This window comes from Arvicanthis niloticus, chromosome 15, assembly GCF_011762505.2.
Source record: "Arvicanthis niloticus isolate mArvNil1 chromosome 15, mArvNil1.pat.X, whole genome shotgun sequence".
NCBI lineage: Eukaryota > Metazoa > Chordata > Mammalia > Rodentia > Muridae > Arvicanthis > Arvicanthis niloticus.
In genome coordinates, this window is record NC_047672.1 from 9,244,262 (window position 1) to 9,270,428 (window position 26,167).

General features: G+C 50.9%; 1 protein-coding gene across 5 annotated transcripts in view; it reads left to right on the top strand.

Moving 5' to 3' along the window:
- The first annotated feature begins 3,542 nt into the window (after positions 1-3,542).
- Crhr2 (corticotropin releasing hormone receptor 2) overlaps positions 3,543-26,167 on the top strand; it is a 47,929-nt gene continuing 25,304 nt past the window's right edge. For 2 of the 5 annotated variants that reach the window (XR_013104007.1, XM_034519101.2), the window contains exons 1-3: positions 3,544-3,745; positions 12,803-12,893; positions 18,868-18,993. Coding sequence is in view for 4 of the 5 variants with exons in the window: in XM_034519101.2 (XP_034374992.1) it covers positions 3,674-3,745; positions 12,803-12,893; positions 18,868-18,993 (289 nt within the window). In the remaining variant the exon portion in view is untranslated. Of the gene's footprint in view, positions 3,746-12,802; positions 12,894-18,622; positions 18,740-18,867; positions 18,994-26,167 lie in introns of those variants that run through there. The other 3 variants (XM_034519103.2, XM_034519104.2, XM_034519102.2) reach the window with 2 other exon arrangements.

The window sequence follows — 26,167 nt, forward strand, 5'->3', positions numbered from 1 at the left end:
CCCTCCTACGCGCTCCCACACCTGCAGTACTCGAGAAAGCCAGCCCTAAAGATGTGAGAGCAGGAGATCTGACTTTGCCTTATGCTGATGGTGGCATGAGCTTACCCTGGTGGTGTTGATAAAGGGCTGACATGCTGAGCAGCTCAGCTAGTACTCAGGCCCAGCTCCAGGACTCCGAGTTGGCCTACCGCAAAATCTGTATCATCTGTGAACCTTCAGAAAGGTTCTCTATGACACAGGACAACAACAGGATAACCTGGAGGAGTCCTGGTGAGGTCACAGAAGCCAGAGATCTTGATCCAGACCAATGACTCACTGCAATGAACATTTGCAAGTGAAGATGTGTGGACAGAGAGGTATACTGTGAGACACACTGTGACACACTACAACTTCCATGAGATGTCTTCTATGCTTTGGTGTGTGTGTGTGTGTGTGTGTGTGTGTGTATGCTTTATTTTGGGGGAAGGTTGCAAGGACAAAGGGTAGATATGAGAGGAGAAAGAGAAGAGCAGAGATGGGGTACATGATGTGAAATTCACAAAGAATAAAAAGTTAAAAAAATAACATTATACAGGTTGTGCTTACATTTTTAAGGATGTGTAGTGTGTGTGTGTGTGTGTGTGTGTGTGTGTGTGTGTGTGTGTAACAACAATTAATGGGAAAGAGGCCATGATTTTGAAGGAGATAAAGATGAGGTGTGTGATCAGGTTCAGAGGGAAGAAGGAGAAAGGGGAAAATATAATTGTATTATAACCTCAAAAGGATGAAAGAGAGAGAGGGAGAGAAAGAGAGAGGGGGAGGGAGGGAAAGAGAGAGAGAGACAGAGAGACAGAGAGAGAGAGAGACAGAGAGAGAGACAGAGAGAGAGACAGAGAGAAAATATATGCAGGACAGCCAACAGAAAAACCATAGACAAATCTCCAGCCTGGTCACTTAGGGAGCTCTGGAGAATCAATGACACCCCCAGACAAAGGGGGTCTTGTTAGTCAGTGACGCTAGGGCTGCCCTGGAGGCTGGAAGGACAAACTGCTGGACGCTTAGGCATTCAATCTGTTTTCCTGTTTTGTTTTGTTTTGTTTTGTTGTTAAAAGGGGAAATCTAGCTTTTTGAATGTGGTTCTTCAAAAAGGGTATGGATGTGTATTTGGAAACGCAGGAAAGCCATACACTAGAACGTCTAACAGTTGAATGTGTATGTCCCTCTCCCCACATTCATGGTTTGGCCCTACTCCAAACATTTTTGAAGTGAGATCTTTGCAGGGGTGTGGGGAGGGTTTCAGGTTAGATGACGTTGTAGGGATGTGGCCCCCAGAGAAGACTCTTACTCTTAGAAGAGCAGACCATGAGAAGATATTAGAAGGCCGTCATCTACAAATCAAGAATTCCCTCACTGAGTCTGACAGCGGTGGCAACCACACCTCAGATTCCCCAGCCCTCAGGACCGCCCTGCAGATGGCATTGTATCATGGCGGCCAGGCAACCCAGGCAAACCTGTCAGGATGGAAAGTGTATTGAGTATCAACACCAGCCTGTCTCCCACTCTCTGGGCCCACACCGTCCATACCTCAGCTAGACTCTGGCCACGCTCTAGCCATTCTGTCCTGGCCCAGCTCCTGCCTACTGCTCAACTTGAATCCTCCAAATGACTGGAGGTCTTCCCTTTTCCATTGTCCAAAACCCTTCAAAGTGTGCCTGCAACACCTGACCCAGAAAGTCCCAAACTCACCACAGGAGCTTCCCAGAGTCCCTACAACCTCCTCCCTTCATCTCTTTTCTTTTCTTGCTCACCCCTTCTCTACATACCACTCCCCTTCTTTCCTCTTCCCTCCCCGTCTGTTGCCCTTCCTTCCCTTTCCTTGCAGCCTGTAATGTTTGTCCTGAAGACACCTACTTTGACCTTGGTGCACACTGTGAGATAGGCACCAGGCATGCTCCACAAAGTGGACTCAACAAAACTGCACACTCTCCTGCTGGTCCAGTCAACTCTCTTGGAGCCTACAATTCCAAATACTGTTGAGCACTTCTCCTACAAGAGCCCTCTCTGGTCAGGACCATTTGCCTGAGTCCAGTAAAGCCACTCCCCTGCCTAGGACTTAGGAAAGAAGTTCCCTCCCCTACCCACTGTCATCTCCAAGATGAACAGGAAATCCGGGCAGTTCTTCCTCAGCTTTTCCCTTGAAGATTCCCTTGTACCAACTGTCTTATCTAGGGTTATACGGCTGTGAAGAGATATCATGACCAGGGCAACTCTTATAAAGGAAAACATTTAATTGGGGCCAGCTTATGGTTTCAGAAGCTCAGCTCATTATCATTGTGGTGGGAAACACAGTAGGGTGTGATCTGAAGGTAGCCAGGAGGAGACAGGATTTGTTTCACACTGGGTGTAGCTTGAGCATTTTAGACCTCAAAACCCGTCCTCCACAGTGTCCTCTAACATGCTTTCTCTAACAAAGCCGCACCTCCTCACAGTGCCACTCCGCATAGGCCAAGCATTTAAACTCATGAATCTATGGGGGCCAAACCTGTTAACACCACCACACCAACCATGGGGCCAAGTTTTGTGCCAAAAAGGAGGGAAAGGTGAAGGGGAGACAGGAGGAGAAGGCCACACTCATCCAGGCAGGGAAATCAGAGAACAGTTCCAATTGGTGAGCCTTGGAAGTTCCCACTGAGGCCCTGAGATTGCAGAGAAAGAGACAGAGACAAAGAGAGGCAGGGCAGCAGGAGCAGGGGAGAAAGTTGCCCAGAGAGATGGAGAAGAGGCCCCAGAAGGCTGGACATATTCTTCTGGGCAGAAAGACCTAAGGGAATGGAGCTTCTGAGTTCTCCGGAGCCTCTACTGTATGGCTGTATCTCCAGGAAAAGCCTCTACCTCTTAATCACATTCCTAGAATGCCTTCCCCTCAAAGCCAGGGGACAACCACTGCTTAAGCTTTTAACCCCTGCACAATAGGCCCGCTTGTCGCTGGAGCAATGCCTGTGTGCTCCCAAGATCTGCACGTGTCACCACTGAGAGCAGAGATGCCCAGCCCCACCTGGTTCAAGTCCCCTGGAGTTCCCTCTCCCACGTGTTCTTACTGTTTTGCTTTTCTTGTTGTTGTTTTGATATCATTTCAAATGTACAGAAAAGTTGTACATGATTGGATCACACCCACATCCCCTTTGTCCAGGCCTCTCCCATGCATGCTACACCAACATGCAGATCTCCATGCTCCTCTAGGCTTGTGGGCCGGTTTGGAGACTGACTTGGGTAACTGAGACCTTTCAAACAAGTGGGGAGTCTTGGTCCGGGTGGTCTCAGCCAACCCCCATGAATCCTCGGGTCCATTCTGCCTCTCTATTAGTGGCTCCTGGCTCTGAGGAGCTACAGCTGCAACAAGGCTGGCGGGAAGATCGTACACATTAAGCCCTGCTCTGGGAACTGGAGTTTGTCCCCTGGCCGCCTGCAGAAGTTGCTGCCCAAAGCCAGCTATAAATAACCGGGAGGCGGCCGACTGTGGGGTGGTGTCACTGCTACCCTGGGGGAGGCGGGGGAAGAATGCCCTGGTGCCCAGGGTTTTACCTTGGCTGGTAGGTCGGGCTGGGTAGGACAGGCCTGGGGGAGGGGCCCGACAGACCTCCGTTGGAAGCAGCCACTTCTGGTCCCCATCCCGAGCAGCAGGGTCTGGTGTCCCATGGAGACCCCAAGCTCGCTTCCCAGTGCACAGCTTCTCCTCTGCCTATTTTCTCTGCTCCCACTGCTTCAGGTAAGTGGCTGAGTGGGTTTGCTGGGGCGTCAGAACAGGAGCTCCCAGCTTTATGATAGAGAGAAGGAGGGGAGTCTCATGACTTGGTGGCCGAGTAGCACCAGGGATCTATGTCTCTGAAAATGAGACAGAGTCTCATACCTAGAGGGGACAGGAAAAGAAGCAAGGAGACTAACATCATAAGAGAGGAAGTCCTGTGAGGACAAGCACGGGCTCTGAGGTGACACAATCCTGTGCAGAACCTGTCCTCCACGGGTATCCATGTTCTCACAATTCTCTGTCCTCCATGGGTATCCATGTTCTCACAATTCTCTAGACATTCTCTGCTGTTAAGTCTCCCCTCCCCCCCACCCACAACTCCTTCCACCACAGCTCTCTTGGACACCCTTTCCAACAGATCAGGAGAGAGTTTCCCTCACCCACCACTGCCTATCCCCACCTCTACTAAACCCCAGTATCAAATGAGCCATGAGCAGAGAAAGCCAGGAGAAAAGCTGCCTCTACTGGTCCTCACCAGCAGCAGTCTATCTGAGGAGCTGGTATGGAGGGTGGCAGGAAGGAGAGAGAGAGAGAGAGAGAGAATGAATATCTGAGGAAGAGGGTGGCCCCCAAAAGAACAAGTGTGGAAGCAATCAACTACCAACTGTCTTTTCATTTTACATGTGGGGAAACTGAGGCCCAGAAAGCAAGGTTACCTTCCTAAGACCACACTTTTCATGAAAAAAAAAAAAAACTACATTGAAATCATCCCAAGAGACAGAGCCCTGGAGTAACCTCAGGGATAGCGTCTTAAACCTCAGTGTCCCCAGATGTGCCAGGACTCACATTAGACAGTCATTCCAGACATGCAGTGAACGTCTGCTATCTGAGGCATGATGGTTTTTGCCAGCTTGGACAGGCTCCTCAAACTTACCCAGCCTCAGTTATGTCATCAGGAAAAGAAAGATACTCCCTCAACAGGATCGTCTTGAAGAAGAACTGAGATGACACATGTCAAGCCTTGAGGCATGCTGCTTGCATGGAGAAAATTCTAGTTGTAGGTGCCAGGGGTGAGGACACAAAGACCCTGTCCTCTCTGAGGCCTGGCTAGGACCAGGAGGTGGGTACCAGACTGAGGTATGGGCCATGAGACTCAAAGTCCTTCAGGACCAGCCCAGGACCATCTCTGCCTTCTCTAAGGTCCCCAGCTTGAGACAGAAATTAGTACCTTGCCCAAAATCACCTCAACGTATCAGCAACTGGAGAGTAAATACACCTTGGTCTTTCTGACCCCCAAGCCCAACCTTCATCGCCCTGGGCTTCTTGGTAATAGGATTGATTTCTGGGTGCTTGGCCAACTATTCTGAGATTTCAGCCCCCAGGGAAATGAGAAGTCGAGAGCCAGGCAGCAGTGTGGAGGAAAAGCAGCAGGAGCATGGTGGCTCACCGCCCTCTCATTTATCCAAAGGGGACTTAACACAGAGAGTAAGGACACAGCTGTGCAAGCCCACCCTGGGTGTCAGCCTTGGATCCTCAGGCAGAAAGGGCCCTGGCAGGAAGAATAGCAAAGAAATAGCATGTGTTTATAACCTTTGTAAATTGGGTCCGAAGAAAGAGATAAAAAGGTGTGAGAGACCCCAGCAGGAAGTGAAGGATTCTGGTGGGAGGAGGCAGATCAGTGTATGAAAGGAGGGCTGGGAGAGGCCATCAGAGGCCAGGACTAGAGGCCTTGCCTGTGGAGATCTGCACCCTGAGCACATGGGGAGACCTCTAAACTGGAAGGGAGCTGGGGCTGGTTTCCAGGATAGAGGTCAGGATAGGAGAATATTCCTTCTCCAGCCCACTCCTCCAGAGCCTGGAGTGTGTAGCCAGACTTTGAACTAGGACTTCGAGGGCCTCTGAGGACCTCGGAGAAACAGTGCACCCTGCATGCCAGGTCTTGTGCTGTTTTCCCAGACTAGTGGTCCAGACAGGGTGAGCACACTAGATGGCATACTCCTAGTTCCTTAGCTTTCTAAATCTTCCATTTTGGATTTCAAATTTTGGCATTATGGATGTTCCCTTCACTTCAGCCAGTGCAATCCATGTAAATATTCCAAATTCTGGGAAAATTCCCAAATCTACAACACTTGTCGTCCTGCAAGCAAGCATGTCAAATGAAAACACTTCACCTGCCTTTCCTCTAGTCAGCTGCACCTCTGGGAAGGCTTCAGGAGTTCAGTCTCTCCCAGCCAGTTCCAGCCCCTCTCCTCAGGATGAAGAAGCTGTCTCTTGAGGTCTCAGGACAACGTCCTACAGCCCCTTGCTGATTTTCATCCAGAGAAGGTCCAGCAAAGAGAGGAGACATGGAGAAGTCTGGCTGTCTTCAAACAGCTGTAGAAAACTGGACTTTACAAGATCTACTCCATCCTGTCCCAAAATTGAGTTCCTGGCCTTTAATGCCACCCTTCTGCATACCGCCCCCCCCCACACACATACACACTACCCCTTGCCAAGAATGCAGTATACCCAGAGCCATTTCCCAGAAGCTCTGCCATCTAATGCCTTTCTACCAAAAATTTAACTCCATTCAGAGTGTTTTCTAACCTAATCAGCTAATTTAGTCTCTTTGGCTTTGCCATTTTGCCAGTGTTTAAGTATTTTTTTTTTTTTCTGAAGCAATTTGCGGGACGCTGCCTACTGAGTTCCGCAGAACTCGGATGTCCTGAATTTGCTGCTTCAGAGTGATGGCTCGGCTCAGCAGCCTCCTCATTTACTTCATCTGATTGGAACCAGTTTGTTTAGTATGACTATTCAGAATTCTAACTTCTGCAGATGGCATCTTAGATCTACAGAGTCCGGAGGATGGCCTGCTCCACATCCTGACTTTGTTTGGTTTTCTGTGTATCTGGCCTGGGCATCGAATGTAGGGAGGGCTCCAGCAAGGTGCCACATGATTCCCTGCTTGAAGCTTCAAGACAACACAAGAAACCCAGACCTTAGAACCTCCCATCTCCATCTGTCAGTTGAGGAGAGGAGGAGAGGTCAGGGTTCATGGCCACTGCTCTGGTGAAGAGCAAGGCCCTCTAAAAAAACCAGTTACCTTAACAAAATCTTGATTTTAATGTCAGGCTAATTTTAGAACATTCAGACAGTTGCTGTCCGTCAGAGGGTGACCACCACTGGGCTGAGTGGACACTAGATGAGTTGACTAATGCAGAGAATGCTTTTAGACCAAGTGACCTATGCTAAGGTCTCCTGCTGGCCAGCTCCTCCCCACAGAAGCAGGCAACTCTTCCCTCCAACCACCACTTCTGGGCTGTAGCCCAGGTGGAAAAGAGAGACAGGATGGAAGAAAAAAAAAAAACTTGCCAGCTCTCAGAGAAAAGAGCAGAGTGAGGAGGCCAGAGAGATCCCCCCGGGGTGTGTGTGTGGGGGTTACTGAGGTAGTTTTGGGACTTGAAAGGAGACATCAAGGCATCTTAGGAAGAAGGGTTCACCGAAGAGCCCACGGGAACACAGCTACAGGAGTGAGAAGCCTACCAGAGGCCTCTGATGTCTTGGGGTGCTCAAATGAGGTGCCACATCCTGTAAGCTATATTTGAGCACTGAGAGTCTCCCATTAAGGTTGCTGGCCCCCATGCTCTGGAGAGCAGCCTGTCCTGTCCAGTAGTCATTCTCAGGAGGAATAGCTCCATCACTGTCCCCACCCCTGAATCCCAGTGGGACCCAGATTGGCTTCTCTTACGGCCCCTTTCCTTCTTCTCCACATCTCCGCTTTCACTTCTTCTTCCTCCTCACTTCTCTGTCATTTGTCCCCTACCCTGTCTTCTCCCCTGATCCTTATTATTCTCTTCTCCCCTTCCTAACCCTTCCCACTCTGCCCTCCCCCACCCCCTCCTTTCCTCCTCCCTCCTTTTCTTCTTCTCTTCCCTGACCACCTCTCTGAGCAGGGTAAATGGACACACTGAATAAGGCAGATAGTGGGAGGAGCTCTCCCTCCCTGGTTCCTTTCCTGACCTTGGACAGCAGAGAGAAGAGGCAGGGAGGGGCTGGTTCCTGGTCCAGCCTAAGACTCAAGGTCCATAAATCTGCCAGGCTTAGGCAGAGGCCTAAATTTAGAGAGAACTTGTCACCAGACGCAAGAGGAGGAGTAGGTCCAGCCAGACCCCCTGGCTCCTGTGAGGTGGCACCTATGTGCCTGACTGAACCCTAGGGCACAAGCTCTGTTTGGATAGGGCCCAAGCTCGAGAGGAAGAACAGCTGGAGCCTTGGCTCTGGCCTTCTATTTCCTTCCCTGCCAGGGCTTCCTCTGCCTTCTTCAATAAGGGAACATTCTGGGGGCTAGAGACAGGAAATGGGCTCCACCCTGGCTAACCTCTTAGGGAACATCAAAGCAAAGATAATCTGAGGAACAGTGAAAATTCAGAGCTGGAGTTCCAAGAACTGGGTGGGGTGGCATTGACCTTACCTAGCCAGGGTATCAGCGCTCTCCATCCATCCATCCATCCATCCATCCATCCAATCACTCAGTCAGCAAACATTTGTTGAGTACTTGCTATGTCCCAAGCCATGGTCAGGAACTGTGGACACATAAGTGTACCCTGACCTGCAGTGGAACTCCTGTGGCAGGGGTGAGGATGAGGACAGCTGTCTGAACCCAGGCTATCCAAGGGTAGTGTAGAAGCCAAAGCTGTCCAGTCAGAAGATAGGGTGATAGCCAAAGAAAACAAAGGCTGTTTTCTGCACATTACACGTGTCTCTAGTTCCCTGGAGTCCATCTGGACTTCTGCAGTTCCACACTGCCTCTATGGAAGGGGCATGTAGCCCTCAGTGAGGGCTTAGCTGGGCCTCTCGGGGAACAGTTGACTCTACCCAGGCTCCCAGGCTTCATCTTGTGGGGAACCCAGACCCCCTGACCCTCCTTGGAGTCCAGCACTAAATGAGAAGAGCTCAAGACCTCAAGGAAACATCCAGTCGAGATACCAGCTGACATGGAAGAGAGAGGACACAGATGAAGGAAGGTGCTGAGTGAGATGAGGTGGGGTACGGTGGGGTCCCTGGCTTCACAGCCAAACTACAAGTCTCTCAATGTGTCATGGAGACTGCATCCCACAGACAAGACAGACCATTAGCACAGAGGTTACTAAGGCAATCTGTCTTAGTCGGTGCTCTGTTGCTGTGAAGAGACACCGTCAACCAAGACAACTCTTATAAAAAGAAAACATTTCATTGGGGGCTTGCTTACAGTTTCAGAGGGTTAGCCCATTATCATCATGTCAGGGAGCATTACACTGGAGCTGTAACTGAGAGCTCCATCCTGATCCACAGGCTGAGAACTGGCCTAGTACATGCTTTTGAAACCTCAAAGCTCACCCCCAGTGACACACTTCTTCCAACAAGGACGCATATTTGAATCATGTCAAAGGGTCCCATTCCTGGCAGCTAAGCGTTCAGATACATGAGCCTATAGGGACCACTCTCATTCACACCACCACCACACAGTCCCCACCCATTTCTACCTGGGAACACATCTGAAAGTTCCATGCTCCTCACCATGACTCTGGGAGCTCCGAGAGCTACCTCATTAGAAAGAAAGGACACATCTGCCACTCTGAAGATAGCAAGGGTTTCAGGAGCTCCATGTCAGTAGACCAGGGACCAAGCCCAAACAGAGACTCGGTTCTATATCCCAACATCACAATGTACATTTCCCATTTCCTTGCTTGGACCTCTGACCTGCAGGCTGCACCTGCCTCCTGTGACCCAGATCTCTGTGAGGTCTCCCCACCATCCACTCTGCTCTTATGTGGCATGTGAGGGGCTTCTGAGTGTCACCCTTGGGCTGGTGTCCTACTGGCCTCTATAGATCTTACCACATGCTTATCTAGGACCAGCCTTTTATGTGTAAGGAGACCAGTCAGTCACATGCATAGCTCATCAGATTCTCTGGGCTGGAATCTTGCCCTGGGCTCTTACCTGCTGTGTGGCCTTGGCTCCCGTGAAGTGAGGTTATCCACAGCTCTCTCAGAAGCTGTGGCAGGGAGTAAATGAGCTGTCTTCTGGTCTCACTTTAGAGCTGTGCCCAGCTCATAGCAAGCATCACACAAGAAAGTGTCTATCTCCTACTGCCTCACACCCTCTCAACAGCCCCCCCAAACCAGGTTTTGCTAGCCTGTGTGCTCCTCTCACCAGGGTCTTCCCATTCCCCCCAAAATGTCCCCAAACCAGGTTTTGCTGGCTGCCTTGAGCCTTTGTTCATTTTCTTCCTGGGGTCACTTCTCTTCTTACTGTTCACCCTGATACGTCCCTACTCATCTCCCTCTTTGAATTCGACTCTTAGTTCATGCTTCCTAGAGCCTTAAATGCCTTGACAAGACAGGACAACTATTCATTATGCACTACTAAAGGCTGAGCATGTAGGTCATGTCTGCAAAAGCTCAGTGTCCACTGAAGAGATGAGAAGACTGGCCTCCAAGAGGTTCAGTAGCTTTGCCAAGGCCACGATGTATAGAAACATGTCCCCTAGAAGGCTGAATGCAGAGCTGTCTGAGTCTCCACACATACTACTCACAATGCTGCCCTTTCCCTACCTACTCAACGTCTTAATGGACACCAGGGATTCTGCTCAAAATAGGTACCCAAAGGGCATGCCGTGAGCTTGAACTGAGTCCATTGTAATCAGGTAGAGCCTGGGTGAGTGGGTGGGTGGGTGGAGTAAAAGAAAATTCTTGGCTATGCCAACTTTTGGGTCCCATGGAAAGAGGGGTTTGGAGAGACAGAGACAGGGTATCTGAAGATTCCAAAGCCCACTCTGACCAGCTCTTCCTGGCCAAAATGGAGCAATGCTCCCCTGTACTGAGCACTGTGCATCCCTGGCAATGGCTTTGCTCAGCTAGAGCTGGCACAGCCTGGGCCCAGGCATCCACATCACCCGTGTCCTGAGAACATTGCCCCCCTCCATGGCAGCAAGTCACCAAGGTCAAGGAGGAGACATCTGGGCTCACAAATATTATGGTGGGGTCTCTGAGAAGTGTAGATGGCATCTGAGGTGCACAATCCGGCTAGCAATGGTGCAAGCCCCTGGGCTTCCACTGTCTCTGTGGTCAGGGGTTCTCTGGAAGCCTGTCCCTCCAGGAAGAACTTGCTAGCTGACCCACCTCTCTCTCTCTCTCTCTCTCTCTCTCTCTCTCTCTCTCTCTCTCTCTCTCTCTCACACACACACACACACACACACACACACACACACACTCCAATGGGATGACAAAGGGGCTGTGCACCCCTTCCTTGCCCACTCTGCTGCTTTCCCACTCATCTCCCTTTAGGACTTGGCTCTAAGTCTTGGGGTCCCTTAGCCTTGACTGCCTTTGACGAGAGGCCATGTATTCATCATGCAGTATTGAAGGCTGAGCCTAGAGAGGGATGCAGAGGTTATGTCTTCAAGAGCCCAGTGTCCATGAAGACAAGTGATGACTAAGCAGCAGAAGGTCTGACCTGAAAGCTTCCCTAGCCACTTGGTGAGCAGTCCTTCTCCTGAGCAAGCAGGGTCTTTGCGACATCTAGGAGGCTGGTGTAAAAGAGCTCCCAGCAGTGTCCAGAGCCTGTGCCCAGAACCCCTGGCTCCTTATATCTTGGAATCATAAAGCATCCGGACAGCTCAGGATGCCCCTTGGAGTATATGCATTTGTGCATGCACATGCATACACAAACGTTCCTGAGCACCCAAGGCTGCCAGCGAAGTTCCAGTGTAAGTGACATGGGCACAAGCTCAACATCTGAGTGACAGGATTATTAATCAGCAGCTCCCAGCCAGCATGGGGAGACTGAGTTTTCAGCCTCCAGATCCAGCCCAGAAAACAGACTGAATGTGATGTTTGAGGGCTTCAGCCTGTGGGGACATCCTGGGGCAAATGGACCCAGCTGTCCGGGAAAGAAACCCTGACAAGCAAGAGAAAGACACCTGCCTGTTAAGGGAGCAATGCCTTCTGCAGTCTCAGAATCCAAAGTGACAGGGCTGAGAGGAACCCCAAAGCACACAAGCAAGCACGCACGCATGCATGCATGTGGGTGTACACACAAACACACACACATGCACACACACGCACGCATGCATGCACACATGCATGCACACAGGCGCACGTGCACACATACACACCAGTGTACACATGCATGCTACTTGCAGAGTAAGAAAAGCATGGTCTTGGGAGGAGCTGTAGGCAGGATTAGGATTTTTAAGGGCTTTGCTCTAATCCAGCCTTATGTCATTTTTCTCTACTTCTTCTGCCTTTGCAGATGCTGTGATCCCCACTTAGGCAGGGACCCTTATCAGCTAAGCAGACTCTTACTCACATGTCAAAACCCATTTCATCATGTTCTTTTCCATGCCACTACTCCAGAAAATGCCCCCACCCAGGGCAGACATCCTCACATCTGTTTTATCCACTATGCCCAGCAATCACTCTGAAGACTTTCCTGAAAGATGGGGTCCTAAGATGGCTTTGCCTTTTGGGGTTGGATTTCCACTGTCACATCTTCTCCTTAGTGAGTGTCTGAGCTGGGTCAGTGGTCCTTTCTCTCTTATCCACTCATTCTTTCGTCATCATACAACTCCTCCTCTTACAGGAAGCCCTCCAAGACCTCTCCCGTGTAGCAACCTTTATGTCTCTACAATTTATCAGGGACGGGAAAGCTGCAGCCTGCCTTTCCCCCCTCTGCTCTCTCCATATGCTTAGGATACATCCACCTTGCCTGGGACACTTAAAGTTGCCAGGGGACCTAACACACAGAAGGCCATCTGTAAACATTTGCTGGGATCTTTAGTGATAGAGGGCAGGGCGCTCGGTTGGTGTATTCCATCCAGTGGGGAAAAAAGCACCTTTGGGGACTGAGGGAAGGAGTAGACTACCGCCTCAAGGGTGTCCCTTCCTCGACCACTTCTACAGCCCTTGTGGGGCTCCAGGCGAGGCAGGAGCACTGCTTTCCAAGGGGGCTTGAGTATCTCCCTGTTGAGCTGCCCTTCTCTCTGCAGGAAAGGTAATAGAAGTAAGAAATGAGACATAACTGGGTGCCTGGACAGTAACCTCGCCTCTGCTCCCATAGGTGGCCCAACCAGGCCAGGCACCCCAGGACCAGCCCCTGTGGACACTATTGGAGCAGCACTGCCACAGGACCACAACTCGCAATTTTTCAGGTATGCATGCTTGCTCACTCCCAACCCATCCGTCCTGAGACCTGAGCGCACTCCCCTCCCCCCCTCCCCCGTGAAGCTTGAACAAAGGAGCACAGTAGGATAGCACACCGCAAAGCCCTGGTCTCTTCACTGGGGTCCTTCTCCATTAGAACCGTGGGCTTTTGATCAGTGACAAGAATTTGGGCAGACAGCCTCTTCTTGTTCGCTGCCCCTTCCTGGATACCTGAAAAAAAAATCGGCTAGACTGGTGTGTTCAGGAGCCCAGTGAGAGGATGACCCTTCTGCTTTCAAACTCAGTCAAAAGGCAAGACTAGCAGAAGGTGTAAAAACATCTTTGGTTGCCGTGGCTACAGGCATCACCCCAGTATGATACTGTGAAACAGCAGCCAGGAAGGCATAAAGGAGTTAAATCCCACTGCCTGCACCTCCGCTGTGCTGCTGTCCAGAACTCAGCTCTCAAGAGTCACAGACCAATCTTGTCCCAGCTCCTCCATGTAGCAGCTGTGGGGCTTTGGGCAAGATACCTGTCTATATAAGTTCCCTAGACTACTGTGACAAAGCGCTAGACATGGGTGACTTGATGGATTCAGACTCTTCTTCTCCCTGTTCTGGAGTCCGGAAGGGCATGGCTCGGGCTTGCTCGGGTTGGCTCAGGTTGGCTCGGGCTGGCTCGAGTATGCTCGGGTTGGCTCGGGTTGGCTCGGGTTGCTTACTCCAAAGCCTCTCTCTGGCCTTTCCTGTCCTCAGGTCTTCCCTCTGAGAGGATCTGTCCCACCTCCTCCTCTTAGAAAGGCCTCTCTCGTATGGACTGGGGACCTATTGGCAAAATTACATTCATATTATTTGAATCACCTCTGTAAAGACTCCAGACTCAATTAAGACCACATTTTGAGGTATTGGGACTGTGGATTACAGCGTGAGAATTTGGAGGGGCAGCACTCAGTCTGTGTCCCTGTTTCTTCATTCATTAGAGTTAGGCTTTAAGTCTCTCTATCTAAGAGGCACACTTTGGCAGAGGGGACAGACAGCACGGGCCATGCCTAACAGACATAGATGGGACCAGAGGAGTGCCATCCCTTCCTGTACTTTGTCATTGGAGGAAACACTGCTGCTCAAAGACACCCTGGCCTCTCCCTGAACTCCCTGCCCAGCTCTCTGTTTTAAAAGGTGGCATAGATGCCCCACCCCCAACCTGAGTTGAGGGAGAAGGCCCTCCTCTTGGACACCAGCCCTCCCTGCCTAATATTTAAGGCCTCTGTCTGCTGACAAAATGCACCCGAACTATTTATACAAAGTTTGGTTGACAAATCCTTTTGACTCCTAAGATAAGAGGTCAGTGTCTCACAGCGCAGCAGTTTTGGCGCGGCCTCGTGTCCCTTAGAAGTTCATCGTCCACACAGCCTCACCTTGCTTATTTTGATTTTGAGGTCCTTTGGCTTTTCATTTTGTTTTGTTTTCACCAGAAGCGAGCTGCGATTGTGGCCACAGCTTTCTAACCTGTGCTTCTCTCTAATAATCGAGAGTGAACGTTTCCTTGTGTCATTAAATATTCATCCACGGTGTCACTGGTGATGCTGCCTAGCAGCCACTATGAGGACACAGCATCCCTCATTAGCCACGGCCCTGGGGTGGACATGGGAACTGTTTGGGTGCCTGCTGGGTGGCAGAAATTGCTTCTGTAGTCCCCACTCGGAGGCAGTCTTTTATCTCATGTCCACTAGCTAAGAGAATGCCGAGTGACTAAAAGGTGCAAAATGAAGCGAAACACGTTCAACAACATTCAGAGAATTTTCCACGGGGGCGGGGGGGGGGAAAGAGAGGAGGAGTGACAAATGCAACATTCAAGATGGTGCTTCCTCTGGGAAGGTGGTCATGGATAAATATGGGCATGACTGGTAATATCTGCTCCAGATTGGGTGGCCAGCTCATTATGGTCACTGCTGTACAAAAGCCTTCACTAAAGAAAAGACCATAAAATAAAGTTAGGCCGCGTATATATGGGCTGATGAAGACAAGGGACCCTAAATCAAAGACTATGCCCAAGCTGTGCTGTATGCCCCTATGGTCCAAATAAATGCAAACATCCACATAGTCAGGAGAGCAATTATAACTTCCAGCAAGCCTTTAATGGAATATTCCCTTTTTATTCATCACGCATGCACTTACATATATTTGAAAACTGCTAGGGAGTTATTGGGAGGTATATTACTTATTCTATTCATAGACAATATAAGGGTCTAAAGGCATCCAAGGAATTTCTTAAGTACTTTCCAGTCCAGGATGCATGGATGCTCATACACAAAGACAATCATGGGTGCTCTCACAGAGAGGTATACTTCTATTAGTTAGAGGGGCAGGGAGTCTGGCCAGGGAGACAGAACCCTGGGTTTTCCTCAGCCCTAAGACAAAGGAACTTACTTGGTTTTTTAGGCTTTTTTGTTGTTGTTTTGCTTTCCCCATGTGATGGATCCCACCTCTGAAACATTCTGATGCGTGTTGGAGACTCTGGGGGAAGTTAGTGAACAGGTTTGCCCACCCCTGGAGCCTCAGGTAGGAAGAGTTGGCTAAGTCCAGGTTGGTAGAGCTTTGGTGAGACCTAGAGCAGCCCCTATAAATAGGGAAGCATCTGGAGCAGTAGAGGCTGAAGAGGTAAGACCACAGCTGCAGGCTGGCAGGGAGAGAAAAGAGGCTGCAGAGCTGCAGGGCATTCTAAATGGTGGGCAGGGCATGGCCGATGCCCAGGGGGCTCAGCCAGCAAGAGTGGGGATGGGGGCGGGGTTCACCAAGTGTCTTCTTTACAGTGCCAAAGACACTGGCTCCACCCTGGAGGCTATGCAGAGCTAATCATGGAAGTAAGATGACATGATCACAATCGTAAAGTCTTCTCATCTTCCCTGTGAAGGACATGGGAGGCCAGCTGAGGCACTGCAGAGATGAGTACAGCTGGCAGGTGGGGCTGGGGACTGGCTCTTCCTCCTCTGCATATCCTCCTGCCCATCTGTACAGTACATGTGTGGGGAGGGATTATCACTACAGCCCTTTCCTGGTCCATTGTTAGGCATCAGGACACCATGTCACCTCCTCTGTTCTTAGACAGAGTTGGGAGAGACATGGCTTGGAGCATTCCTCGGTGTCATGGTTTGAGAGAGATGCACCACACCTCACTATAACTTCAAAAAGAAGATCTCACTGCTTGTCCTTAGCCATCCCCTAAATAGACTTCCTGTCTTCACAGTGTTATGGAGGACAGCCTCTCACAGAAGCAATGGCTATAAACCTTGTTGCCCACTTGGCACTCTTGTGGTGGGGGCGTGAATGAGAGCGTGTGTAGTTTTGACTAAGCGCAGCACTCTGACAGTAGACTCTCTGTGGTCCTCTGTGGGCCTATTTACTGACTTGGATGGGACTGTGTGGTGGATGTGTCTAAGCTGGTCTGGCACTATTCATCATCACCATAGCTGTATCAGTGGCGGCCCGAGACTTGAGACACTGAGTAGCAGAAACACATTTCTCACCCCCGGTTCCTCACGACAGAACACTCCCTGGCACCTGACACACTCCCCTGAACCTACTCTCCAGTGTTCCTGGAATCCACATATTTTTCAAATATTTGTCCTTTCATGCCTAGCTTGGGTCTGTGATAGGACTGACTGGAAGCCCCAGAAACCTACGTCCACCCACCTCTTCTTTACTAAACAAACAGCCTCCACTTTGTTCTTATAGAGCCGGATCTAATCTAAGGAAAGTGTTCATTTACCCATCTGCCAGCATTGAAGTGAACTATGAAGCCCGTTGGCTTCCCTATGTAACATCCTAAATCGTGTACCAGTTGTGCCCGTAAATATGAGATTATGAAGAAATGCTGCCACACCCTGGGATCCTAGAGATATTAGATATTCATATATTTAAGGTGCACAGTAGCCTTTGGTCCTGACACTGAATGGATCACTTTCCAGAGGAAACTGTTAAGCCAGCAAGTCACCCAGACCAATCCCTATTCTGTAGAAATCTCCATGTGAAGGGGAAGGTCACAAAGGCTCACCACCTCCTTTCTATGGTGTGTGTCTCCTGAGCCCGGGCTCTGGTCAGGAATAAAGTCACCCTTTGAGTTTGACTTGGTTTCCTTCTTCTCTGTGCTATGACAGTATATGAAGGGCCCATCCTTTGCTAGTGAAGGAGATTGCATCCCTGTGAGGAGCGACCCAGCCAGTCATGGTCTGACCTAAGGCTCTGTCAAGAATTGGACCAGGGCCCTAACTGTCCGTCCATCCAGGAGGCAGAGGACAGACCTATCTGGTAGCTCTGCATGTCTCCCTGCCAGTTGGCAGATTCTGGAGAGTCCAGGGCTCAACCTGGTCTTACTGCTCACTCACTCTCTCAGGAACTCACTCACTCTGCTTGGGAGTGACAGCACCATTAATATGGAGGCTAGGAAGATGGCACAAAGACAAGGGCCTGTTCTCTGCCTTTCTCCACCTGGAGCACTGGCCTCTTTAGGATGACTTTGGCCTTCACTAGCACCTGGTCCCCAATGGAGAGTGAAGGGGGACGGGACTGGTTCTAGAGCCTCTTACACCATATCTATAGATGTTCTGGACTGTGAAGGAACTCAGAAAACATGCCACTGATGGAGAAAACCCAGGAAGTCCCTTGCCTCAGGGAACATGGCCGAGAGGAGAGGCAAAGCAGAATCCAGACAGAGAGAAAGACACACCCAGGCAGGTTCCTCAATCTAGGCCCATCCATTTCCCAGGCATGGAGTTATAGGCTCACTCTGAGGGCTCTGAGACAGTGAGGTCTATTCGACTAATCCCGAGGGATCCCATCACGGGGTGGGGGATGGGAGCAGAATCTCTACAGGGGTGCTCACTCCTCCATTCCTGCTGGTGGAAAACACTGGCTTTTCTCCCTTCCTCAGATGGCCCTGCATAAACCAGGAGAAAGACCCGTCTTCGTCTCTCACTCTATCTGGTGCCCAGGACACCAAAACCTTCAAGTCTTCCAGATAATTTTAATTAACTTCTTCCTAGATATCCTCATCTCTCTGCTGGTGGCAAATCTGCCAGTGTGAAACCTGGTGTTGTCACAGGTTCCTGGCCCCTGCTGAGAGCCATCTACCTAGTCTATATTTTTCTCCATCTCTGTTAGACCCTCTCTGGTTACCTCTCTGCAACCTTCCGGGACCCCTTCAACCCATTTCCCTCCCCAGGGCACAAATCTGCTGCCGGGCTGACTAGTTGCCCCTATCCATCTCTAATGTCCTCCTTTAGAAGAATAAATTTCTGGGTCAAGAGCAGACCAACTTTGGCTGGCGATGGGTATAGGAGGGTGGTGTAGATCTCCTGCAGCCCCGTGGCCTGAGACTCTCGGTCCTCGGAGGGGCTATTCGGCCACCCCAGACCCGTGGATCGCCAACTCCACGGCCATTCTAGGGACCTGTTGGGTCGAGAGGGTACGGAGGGCCGCGGGCCCGACGGGGCTGGAGACAGAGCCCCGCCCCCGCCTCTGCTATTGGTCGTGGTCGAGCGGGCGGCCCCTCAGCGCCTTGAGCCCATCGGCTTCTCTTAGCCAAGGTGCTGGGTGCGATCGATAGCAGCTCCCCGAAGCTGCCCTGCTGGCCGGGGTGGGCGGGCGGGGAGGAAGCTGGACGCTGCACTCTCTGGCCGCTCCGCGTCGCGCCCGCTCCCTCGCAGCCACGCGGGGCGCGCACTCCCACTCCCTCCGCGCGCGGCTCCGGGGCGCAATGGACGCGGCGCTGCTCCTCAGCCTGCTGGAGACCAACTGCAGCCTGGCGCTGGCCGAAGAGCTGCTCCTGGACGGCTGGGGAGCGCCCCTGAACCCCGAAGGTAGGCAAGAGGCGAAAGAACTAGCCGCACGTGGGCTTGCTCCGCAGCGGTCTCCTAGCGCAGGTCTGAGTGACGCCCCGGCCACCGGCCACCCCTCTGAGCCTTTCTGTTCTCCCTCCTGTCTCCAGGTTCCTACTCCTACTGCAACACGACCTTGGACCAGATTGGGACCTGCTGGCCCCAGAGCGCGCCCGGAGCCCTAGTAGAGAGACCTTGCCCGGAATACTTCAATGGCATCAAGTACAACACGACCCGTGAGTGCCCCTCGCTTGTCGCACGCTAGCCTCTCAGAAAGGCGGTTCAGGAGGAGGGAAGGGCTTGAATCGGACACCTGCCGAGGGCCTCTGTACCCTGAAGCACTTACTTCGGGGACTCTGTAAATGCGGGGGCCCACCTTCTGCCCCTAACTCTATGGTGCTTTTAACCCAGGTTAGGCGATGGTTTGACCAGAGTTCTCATGTTACGTTTGGTAAGAGCTGAGCAAGAGAGTAGGAAATGCGTCGTCCCCTTAGGAGCAAGCTTCCTCTACATTGTTTAAGTGCCTGATGTGCGTTCATTCGGGCTTCATTTCTGTTCATACAATCCTCTCCCATCTCTAAGGCGACAAAGCATATAGATGTTAAAGCCCCAATCCCGTATCCACGTTGTGACTAAGGGGATCAGACCCTACTACTGGAGATGAGAAATCACGAGGGGAGAAGGAAACGAGATGAGCTCCTATTTTGGGGAACATACTGAGCCTAGACTCCAGGAAGCCAGAGGAGGAGTTAGGGTATCATCTTTTCCCCTAACCCCTGGGAAGACTTGCTCACTGAGCTGGTGAGTCTGGAGCCCTGGGCAGCATCACCTCTGTTCAACCTCAGGCAACTTGTGGTTTTGGATGAGGTCCACACCTCCACTTCCCAGGAAAAACAGCCTGTAGCTTCCTTCCTCCTGGAGAACCCCCTGAGAGCTACATACTACAGGGAAAAGAAGAGAGAAGCAGGGGGTGGCATGGAGGGGCATTCAATCTGGGGTTTGTGTCAACATGCACATGTTAGCACAAATGGAAGCCAGGGTATTCGAGTCAGCACTAAACTCTGAGGTTGTGGGTAGCAATGGCTCACCCACTGGACACCCTCACCTGTCCAGCCCTACATGCTAATATGGCCCCGATGAGATTCTGTGGCAAGCTCTTTGTCTACAGCCCTGACATCCTAGCAGTAGTGTCTGAATTGTGATCTATCTCTTCCATCAGCACATGCACGTGCATGTCCCAGCTCTCTGAAGGCAAGGAGACCTCCTCCTTGTAGGCACTTAAAGCGAGGCCACAGTGCTTGCAGTGGGGCCAGGCTATGCTCCCTGGGCTCGAGGAGCAGCCTGCTCTGAAAAGGCTAATACTGGATGCTCCTAATACAAAGAAAAATCTATGGAGATAGAGGAGCCACTGATGAAGGTTTTTCCACATCACCCGAGAAGCGCCTGCTAAGCATGGTTAAAACAGATCTCATTGAGAGGTAGTGAGGACCCCGGCCCAGGAGGTATGCAAGAAATGCCTTCAAGTTCCCTCCCAGGAGTAACTAATGACCTTGTATTTTTACGGTGTGACCTCTGTGAAGGTGGGCAATGGAGATCAGGTACCTAATTTAGAGGCACCGAGGCTAAGGGGCTTGCAGGGCCAAGGGGGATGACTGGGCCTGAGGAAGCTCAGAGGGAGCTCTTACCCTGTTCCCTCCAACCAGCCTGGAACCCCACCTGCCCAGGCTAGGTCCTGACTCTCTCTTCCGCAGCAGGGCTCAGCGCGGCATCATATAACCAATTGATGAACCCCTACTATGTGCCAGCCGCAGCAACTGTTCTGTATTGAGGCTCCCCTTAGCACTTGCAGTAGACAGAAGAGTACTGAGCGTTAACTGCCCTGCTTCAGGAAAATCAGGGGGGTTATGGGAAGAAGGAGAGGCAGGGACATCGCATACCAGACCCCTCCTATCAAATCAGATGAGAAGCTGAAAAAAGGGTCAGGACTCCACTGAGGTTGATAAACGTGGTGGCGATTAGCCCTTGGTATCTAATGAACAATTAGCCCTTGGTATCTAATGAACAATTTTCTTCATTTGGACCAACGTGCTGTCTGTACCTTCGCTCCTGAGGAACACTGAGCTGGGGGTGGGGTGCTGGCTCAGAGAGATCCCTGGAGCTGGGGGGTGGGGGGTGCAGTTGGTCAGCCCTGGCTGGAATAGGGCTCCTGGCAGCAATGGAAATACCTGATAGATACTCCTCCTACCTCGGGCCAGCCCAGCACCGCTGGCCTTTTTTTTTTTTTTTTTTTTTTTTTTTTTTTTTTTTTTTTTTTTTTTTTTTTTTCCTAGTGGGCTCCTTCTTTAAACAGAGAAATGCACTGGGTGAGAAGCTTGAGGGAAGAGTTTCCTAATCTCATGGTGACACAGCCACACTGTCCCCTCCCCAATCCCTGGCTTCTCAGAAAGCAGATAGCGCTTGAGGATAGGAAACACTCTGTGGAGATGGCAGTGTCTGCAGAGGGGCTTGTGGTCTGTTAACCCCTCCGAGCACAGAGGACCTGGCACAGAACCTGTACGTGCTAATCACTGCCAGGTGCCAGAGTCACCAGGAGAGCCTCGTACCCACAATTCCACTCCTGTGGCTCCCTAAAGACCCACAGTTTTCAGACCCTGGTTGCAGAGCCCAGGGGTGGAGCACAACTCTTGTGCACCAGACCAGGCAGGAAGCCAGGACCCTGGTGCAGCAGCCTCAGGGCTGCGCTATATCCAGGAGAGACAACAGTTCAGTTTGCAGGGAGGGCCTGAGAAGACTCAAGCCTCCAAGTCTGCAGGGGTGGTGAGGACTCAGCCCTCTCGGCTGCACTTATGAGGCAGGTTTGGGTCAGCAGGTGGATATAGGATAGGTAGGTGAAGGTGTTTCAGGCCAGAGAGCCCTAGGACGCTTGTGAATGGGGTGTGCTTAGTGGCTGGGCACTATGGAGTGTTGTTATTATATGGAATATAATAGGACAAAAGGTAGTAAGACCAGAGAGGGGCATGGAGGACTGAAGTTTCACAGCACTGCAAGGGGCTTTGTTTTAGCTGTAGGAGGGAGCTTGAGCAAGATTGGGAGCAAAGGGGAACTAAGTTGAGGTCCCCTCGGTCAGGGGAAGAGCGATAGGAACGCTGACAGCCCTTTGATGGAGAAGACGCTTTAGGAGCAGAGGAGGGTTTCCATGTAAGTGGCCTTGAATGCTGTAATTAACAAAGAGGAAGAGGAAATGGCAAGGGACCAGGAATTGCAGAAAATAGGGGGATATACTGGCTTGGAAGCATTAAGGGGACCTCTGAGCAGAGGCATCCAAGAAGCAGCTGTCTGGGTAGCAACAGTCCAGGAGAGCACCAGGGCACTAAGGTGGGGATGAGGTATGGGAACATGTGGCAACAGGTGTCAGAGAGCATATCAGTGCTGTCAGTAGTCTCATGCAGAGTGTATCACCAGGTGCCATGGCCAACAATGGCCAAAGGAAAGGGACTCAGGCAGGGTCACACACTCGACTCCATGGCAGAATCACCTTAGAGCCCGTGTGTCCCCTCCAGTACACTGAGCCCCTGTGCACCTGTCTTTCCAAGTTACTTCCCATGCCTAGAAATGGAGACTTGGGGTTATCCTCATGCTACACACTGGAAACAGAGGCTTCGAAGTAACATCTCCTAGAGGAGCAAGGGTCCTAAACCCAGGCCTCCAGGAAACGGCTCTGCCAGGCTAATCACAGAAGGGCTTTGTAAAAGGGATATTGGAGGGCTGGGTGTGGTGATGTGTGCTGTGACATGTGCCTTCCTCATCATGCAATACACACACACACACACACACACACACAACCACATGATTATTATAAAATTAAACACTGGACATAATGAAGCCTATTATTTTATACAGTTAATATACACTAATTAAAAACAGGAACAAAGGGTGCTGGAGGACTTCTGGAGTCACTGAATTAAGGGACTAGATTTGAGGACCCAGCCAAGAACATAGGACCCAGTGGGAAGATCCCTGCTTTCCCTAGGTGGTAGATGCCATCAGCCCTGACCACCAGCTGGCCAACGCCATTGATGCTCAGTCTGGAGCTTGTCGTAGTGGTCTCTGGAGGGAGGGGCTTTCGTCTACTTTGAAGGTAGGCAGTCTGACAAGTAGAGAACGTGGTAATTTCTGCTCGCTTGCTCAAGCTCTGACTGCCAGGAATCCTAAGACTCCAATGAGAGGTGGATCAGTCTCCCCTAGACTTCCCAAGCCTAAGTTCAAATCCCAGGCAGTTAAAACCAATCCAAGCATGTATATTGAGGCATCTGTGAGGCAGGAAGAGAGGGGATATCTGCTTTAACTAACCTAAGGAGAAGACTGAAGCCTCACTTCCCATCCCCATTTAGAACCCCGTTCTAAAATGGAAACACAACCTAAGAAGCACCCAGGCAGAGAAACCTCCCACCAGGCTGTGTCCTTGGACAGGAACCCCCTCTTCAGCATCATGGGACAAAGATATCAAGAAAAGTTGCAAAGCCTTTGGCTTCAGGAGCCCTAGACAGCTTATAAACCAGACTTGAACAAACAGTCAGAGATTGGGATCAGAGACGTAGCACAGTCTGAGCCATGCCTAGCAGGCTTCCTGGAAGGCCTCAACAGCAAGCACGTGGCACTTGTAGAGGCTGCAGGTCGGAGGGTACAAGACAGAGCCTCTGGGGCAAGGAGTTAGAAACTGAAGATCTAGGAACTGGGCTGACTCTGTCTTTGGGGACACATGGTCACCCCTAGACACTTTCATTTTCCACAAGCAGGAAGTTTCCGATGTGTGAGGACTGTTTTTCTGCTGAGAGAGAGGGAAGGTAGGATAGGTTCCCCCATCACATTAGGTGTGGAAACAGTAAAGGAGGAAGGGAGAGAGAGCAGGTGTGGAGACTCTCTGGCCACCAGTACCTACAACTGTCCACGTGCCTCCAGCATCCTTGCCCTGTCACTTCATGTAGGAAAAGACCAACCACGCTCTAACACCCATTCACTTTGTGCGGAAGGAACCCAGAAGACAGAGAAGTCTGCCCTGAGGTGAAATAGCACTGATGGCTGCCAGAGTCAATGTGAGGATGGAGGGTAAGTTGGGAAGGCTTCCTGGAGGAAGTGTTTCACTGGAACTGAAAGAACTGAGGCTGTGATGTGTCATGTAGAGAGAGGGTATGTGAGCAGGAAAGAGGGGGACCATGGAGGTGCTGACTGCCTTCATTCTTGCAAGACACAAAGATGCTGACTGGCTGTCCATAGCCCACCGGTGAGGGCCCAGGAATTCTGAAAGGATGCTGCTTGATTTTCAGCATGTACCATCTGAATTTTTGTCCAAGGTCACTGGGAACCTTGGCTTGTCCTGTTGCTTTCCAGAATCATTCCTTGTCTTCCCTTTGACTGCCACCAACAACCGCAGAAGTCTAGAGCCCAGAAGTCCTCCATAAAGGAGGACACCTACCCTCCAGCACCCCAAAGGGCCCGTTCCTAGCTTTGCTCAAGTTCAGTCACTTGGGTCCTGCTGACCACCTCCAGCCATGCCCCATGGACAGAGAGATGGTACTTCTGCAGAGGCAGGGGGATGCAAGGAGCCGGTTGAGATGTAGGAGGCAGCCTCAGTGCAGGGCTAAGGTTCCCTGGTGACCGGCCGCCTCCTGATTCTTTTGCCTTCGTTTTCTTTCCTTTTTTCATTTTATTGACTTTTATAATTTTATTATTGTGTGTGCATGACGTGGGAGGTGGGGACACACGCTAAAGCTTACATGTGGAGATCAGGGGACAACTTGATGGAATCAGTTCTTTACATGGATTCCAGAGAACAAATTAGGTAGCCAGGCTGCCCGGGCAAGTGTCTTTATGCTTCGAGCTCTCTTCCTGCTCCAGTATGTTTTCATTAGCATATGCTATTAGTGTATTAGTAGGCTTTTGTTATTGTTCTTTTGAGGATATAAAAAAGTATGTTCTGTTGTTACTGTTCCTCCTCCCTGTCCACTCTCCTGCCCCCAGCAACTCCTTCTCAATTCCACATCATACCCATCCTTCCTTGCCACCTTGGCACACACACCTTCCTCAATGTCTCCTCCTGGTCTCCTATATCACTTCACAGTCTGTGCCCACTCTCAAATTCCCTTATTTATATTCGCACGAACAATAAAAATGATCAAGTGTGACATTTTGATCTTTCTGAGGCTGGGCCACCTTATTTAATATAATGCTTTCCAGATCCATTCATTCTTCTCTGAAGCTGGTTTCATTTTCTCGCTGTTGTTGATACTGCATTCTTAGTGCTCTTATCTGTGTGAGGAGAAGGCACTGACTTCATGAAACCGTGTCAAGGTGGAGAAGGAACAGAGCTTGTGTTTCCCTGTGTTCTGCAGAGGACAGTCACCATGGGGCAGGAGGAGAGGGGAGCAGACGCTATCTGAGGCCTAGAAAGAGGTGTATCTCTGTTTTAGGCATGAGGTTGGGACACCTCACACCATGGAGGTTGTCATTCTGGGATGGTATGGTCTCTCTGCATGTTGTCTTGGAAGGAAGCACAGTGTCCATCCCACCCGAGTTTGTCTGATGTCCAGAAGCTGCTAGGAAAAGGCAGGCCTTCAGAGGGCTGCTCTGTTTCTCGGGGCTGGAGGAGGCAGGGCCTTGCAGGCACAGGTCTACTTCAGCCATTACTTTACAAGAGCCTAGGGTTGAGAACCAGGCCTAACTCTTCTCATAATGGCTACTTTTCTTTCCTCTGGCAAGCGTAGCCCCACATTGAACCTCCATCTCTATGCTTTAGGAAGGTCCCTTTCCCTTTCATTTCTTGGTTTCAGAATAGCCTGTGCTTCAAGGTCCCCAACTCACCACCTTTTTAGTCCCTTCTCAGGCTAGCATCGTGGCAGACCAACATCATGGAACACAGGCATTGCTGGGATGGCTGGAACGAGAAGCAGAGGCTAGGGCACCATGTGGGGGGCTCTCCCATAGGTTCCTCTCCTGAGGAAGCAGTGATGTCCACAGTGAAGTGGATCTCACTCACCCCTCCCCTCCTTCACGGACCTAGTGTGACCACCATCAAATCGCTCAGTGTCTTCATAACTTAGTTTCTCCGTTGTCTCCTGTGAGTACAGGCGGCTGCCCTCACTTTGCTCAGTACAAGATGGTAGAACATAATAAGTAAAAAGCCTCATGGAACTAAGAAGCTTTAGGTCCAGTGTAGACAGTTAAAATGAGGAGAGTAGAGTCCATGCAGCATAGCAGCAATGAGGTGGGCATCCTATGGCCCTAGGTGTTATGGGCAAATGACTCCAGTGAGGCTCTTTCCAACCCAGTGTCTGACTTAGGCAACGGCAGATACCCAGATCTTCAGTCTAACAACCTTTCTGACCTAGAACAAGTGTGAACAAGTGTGAACAT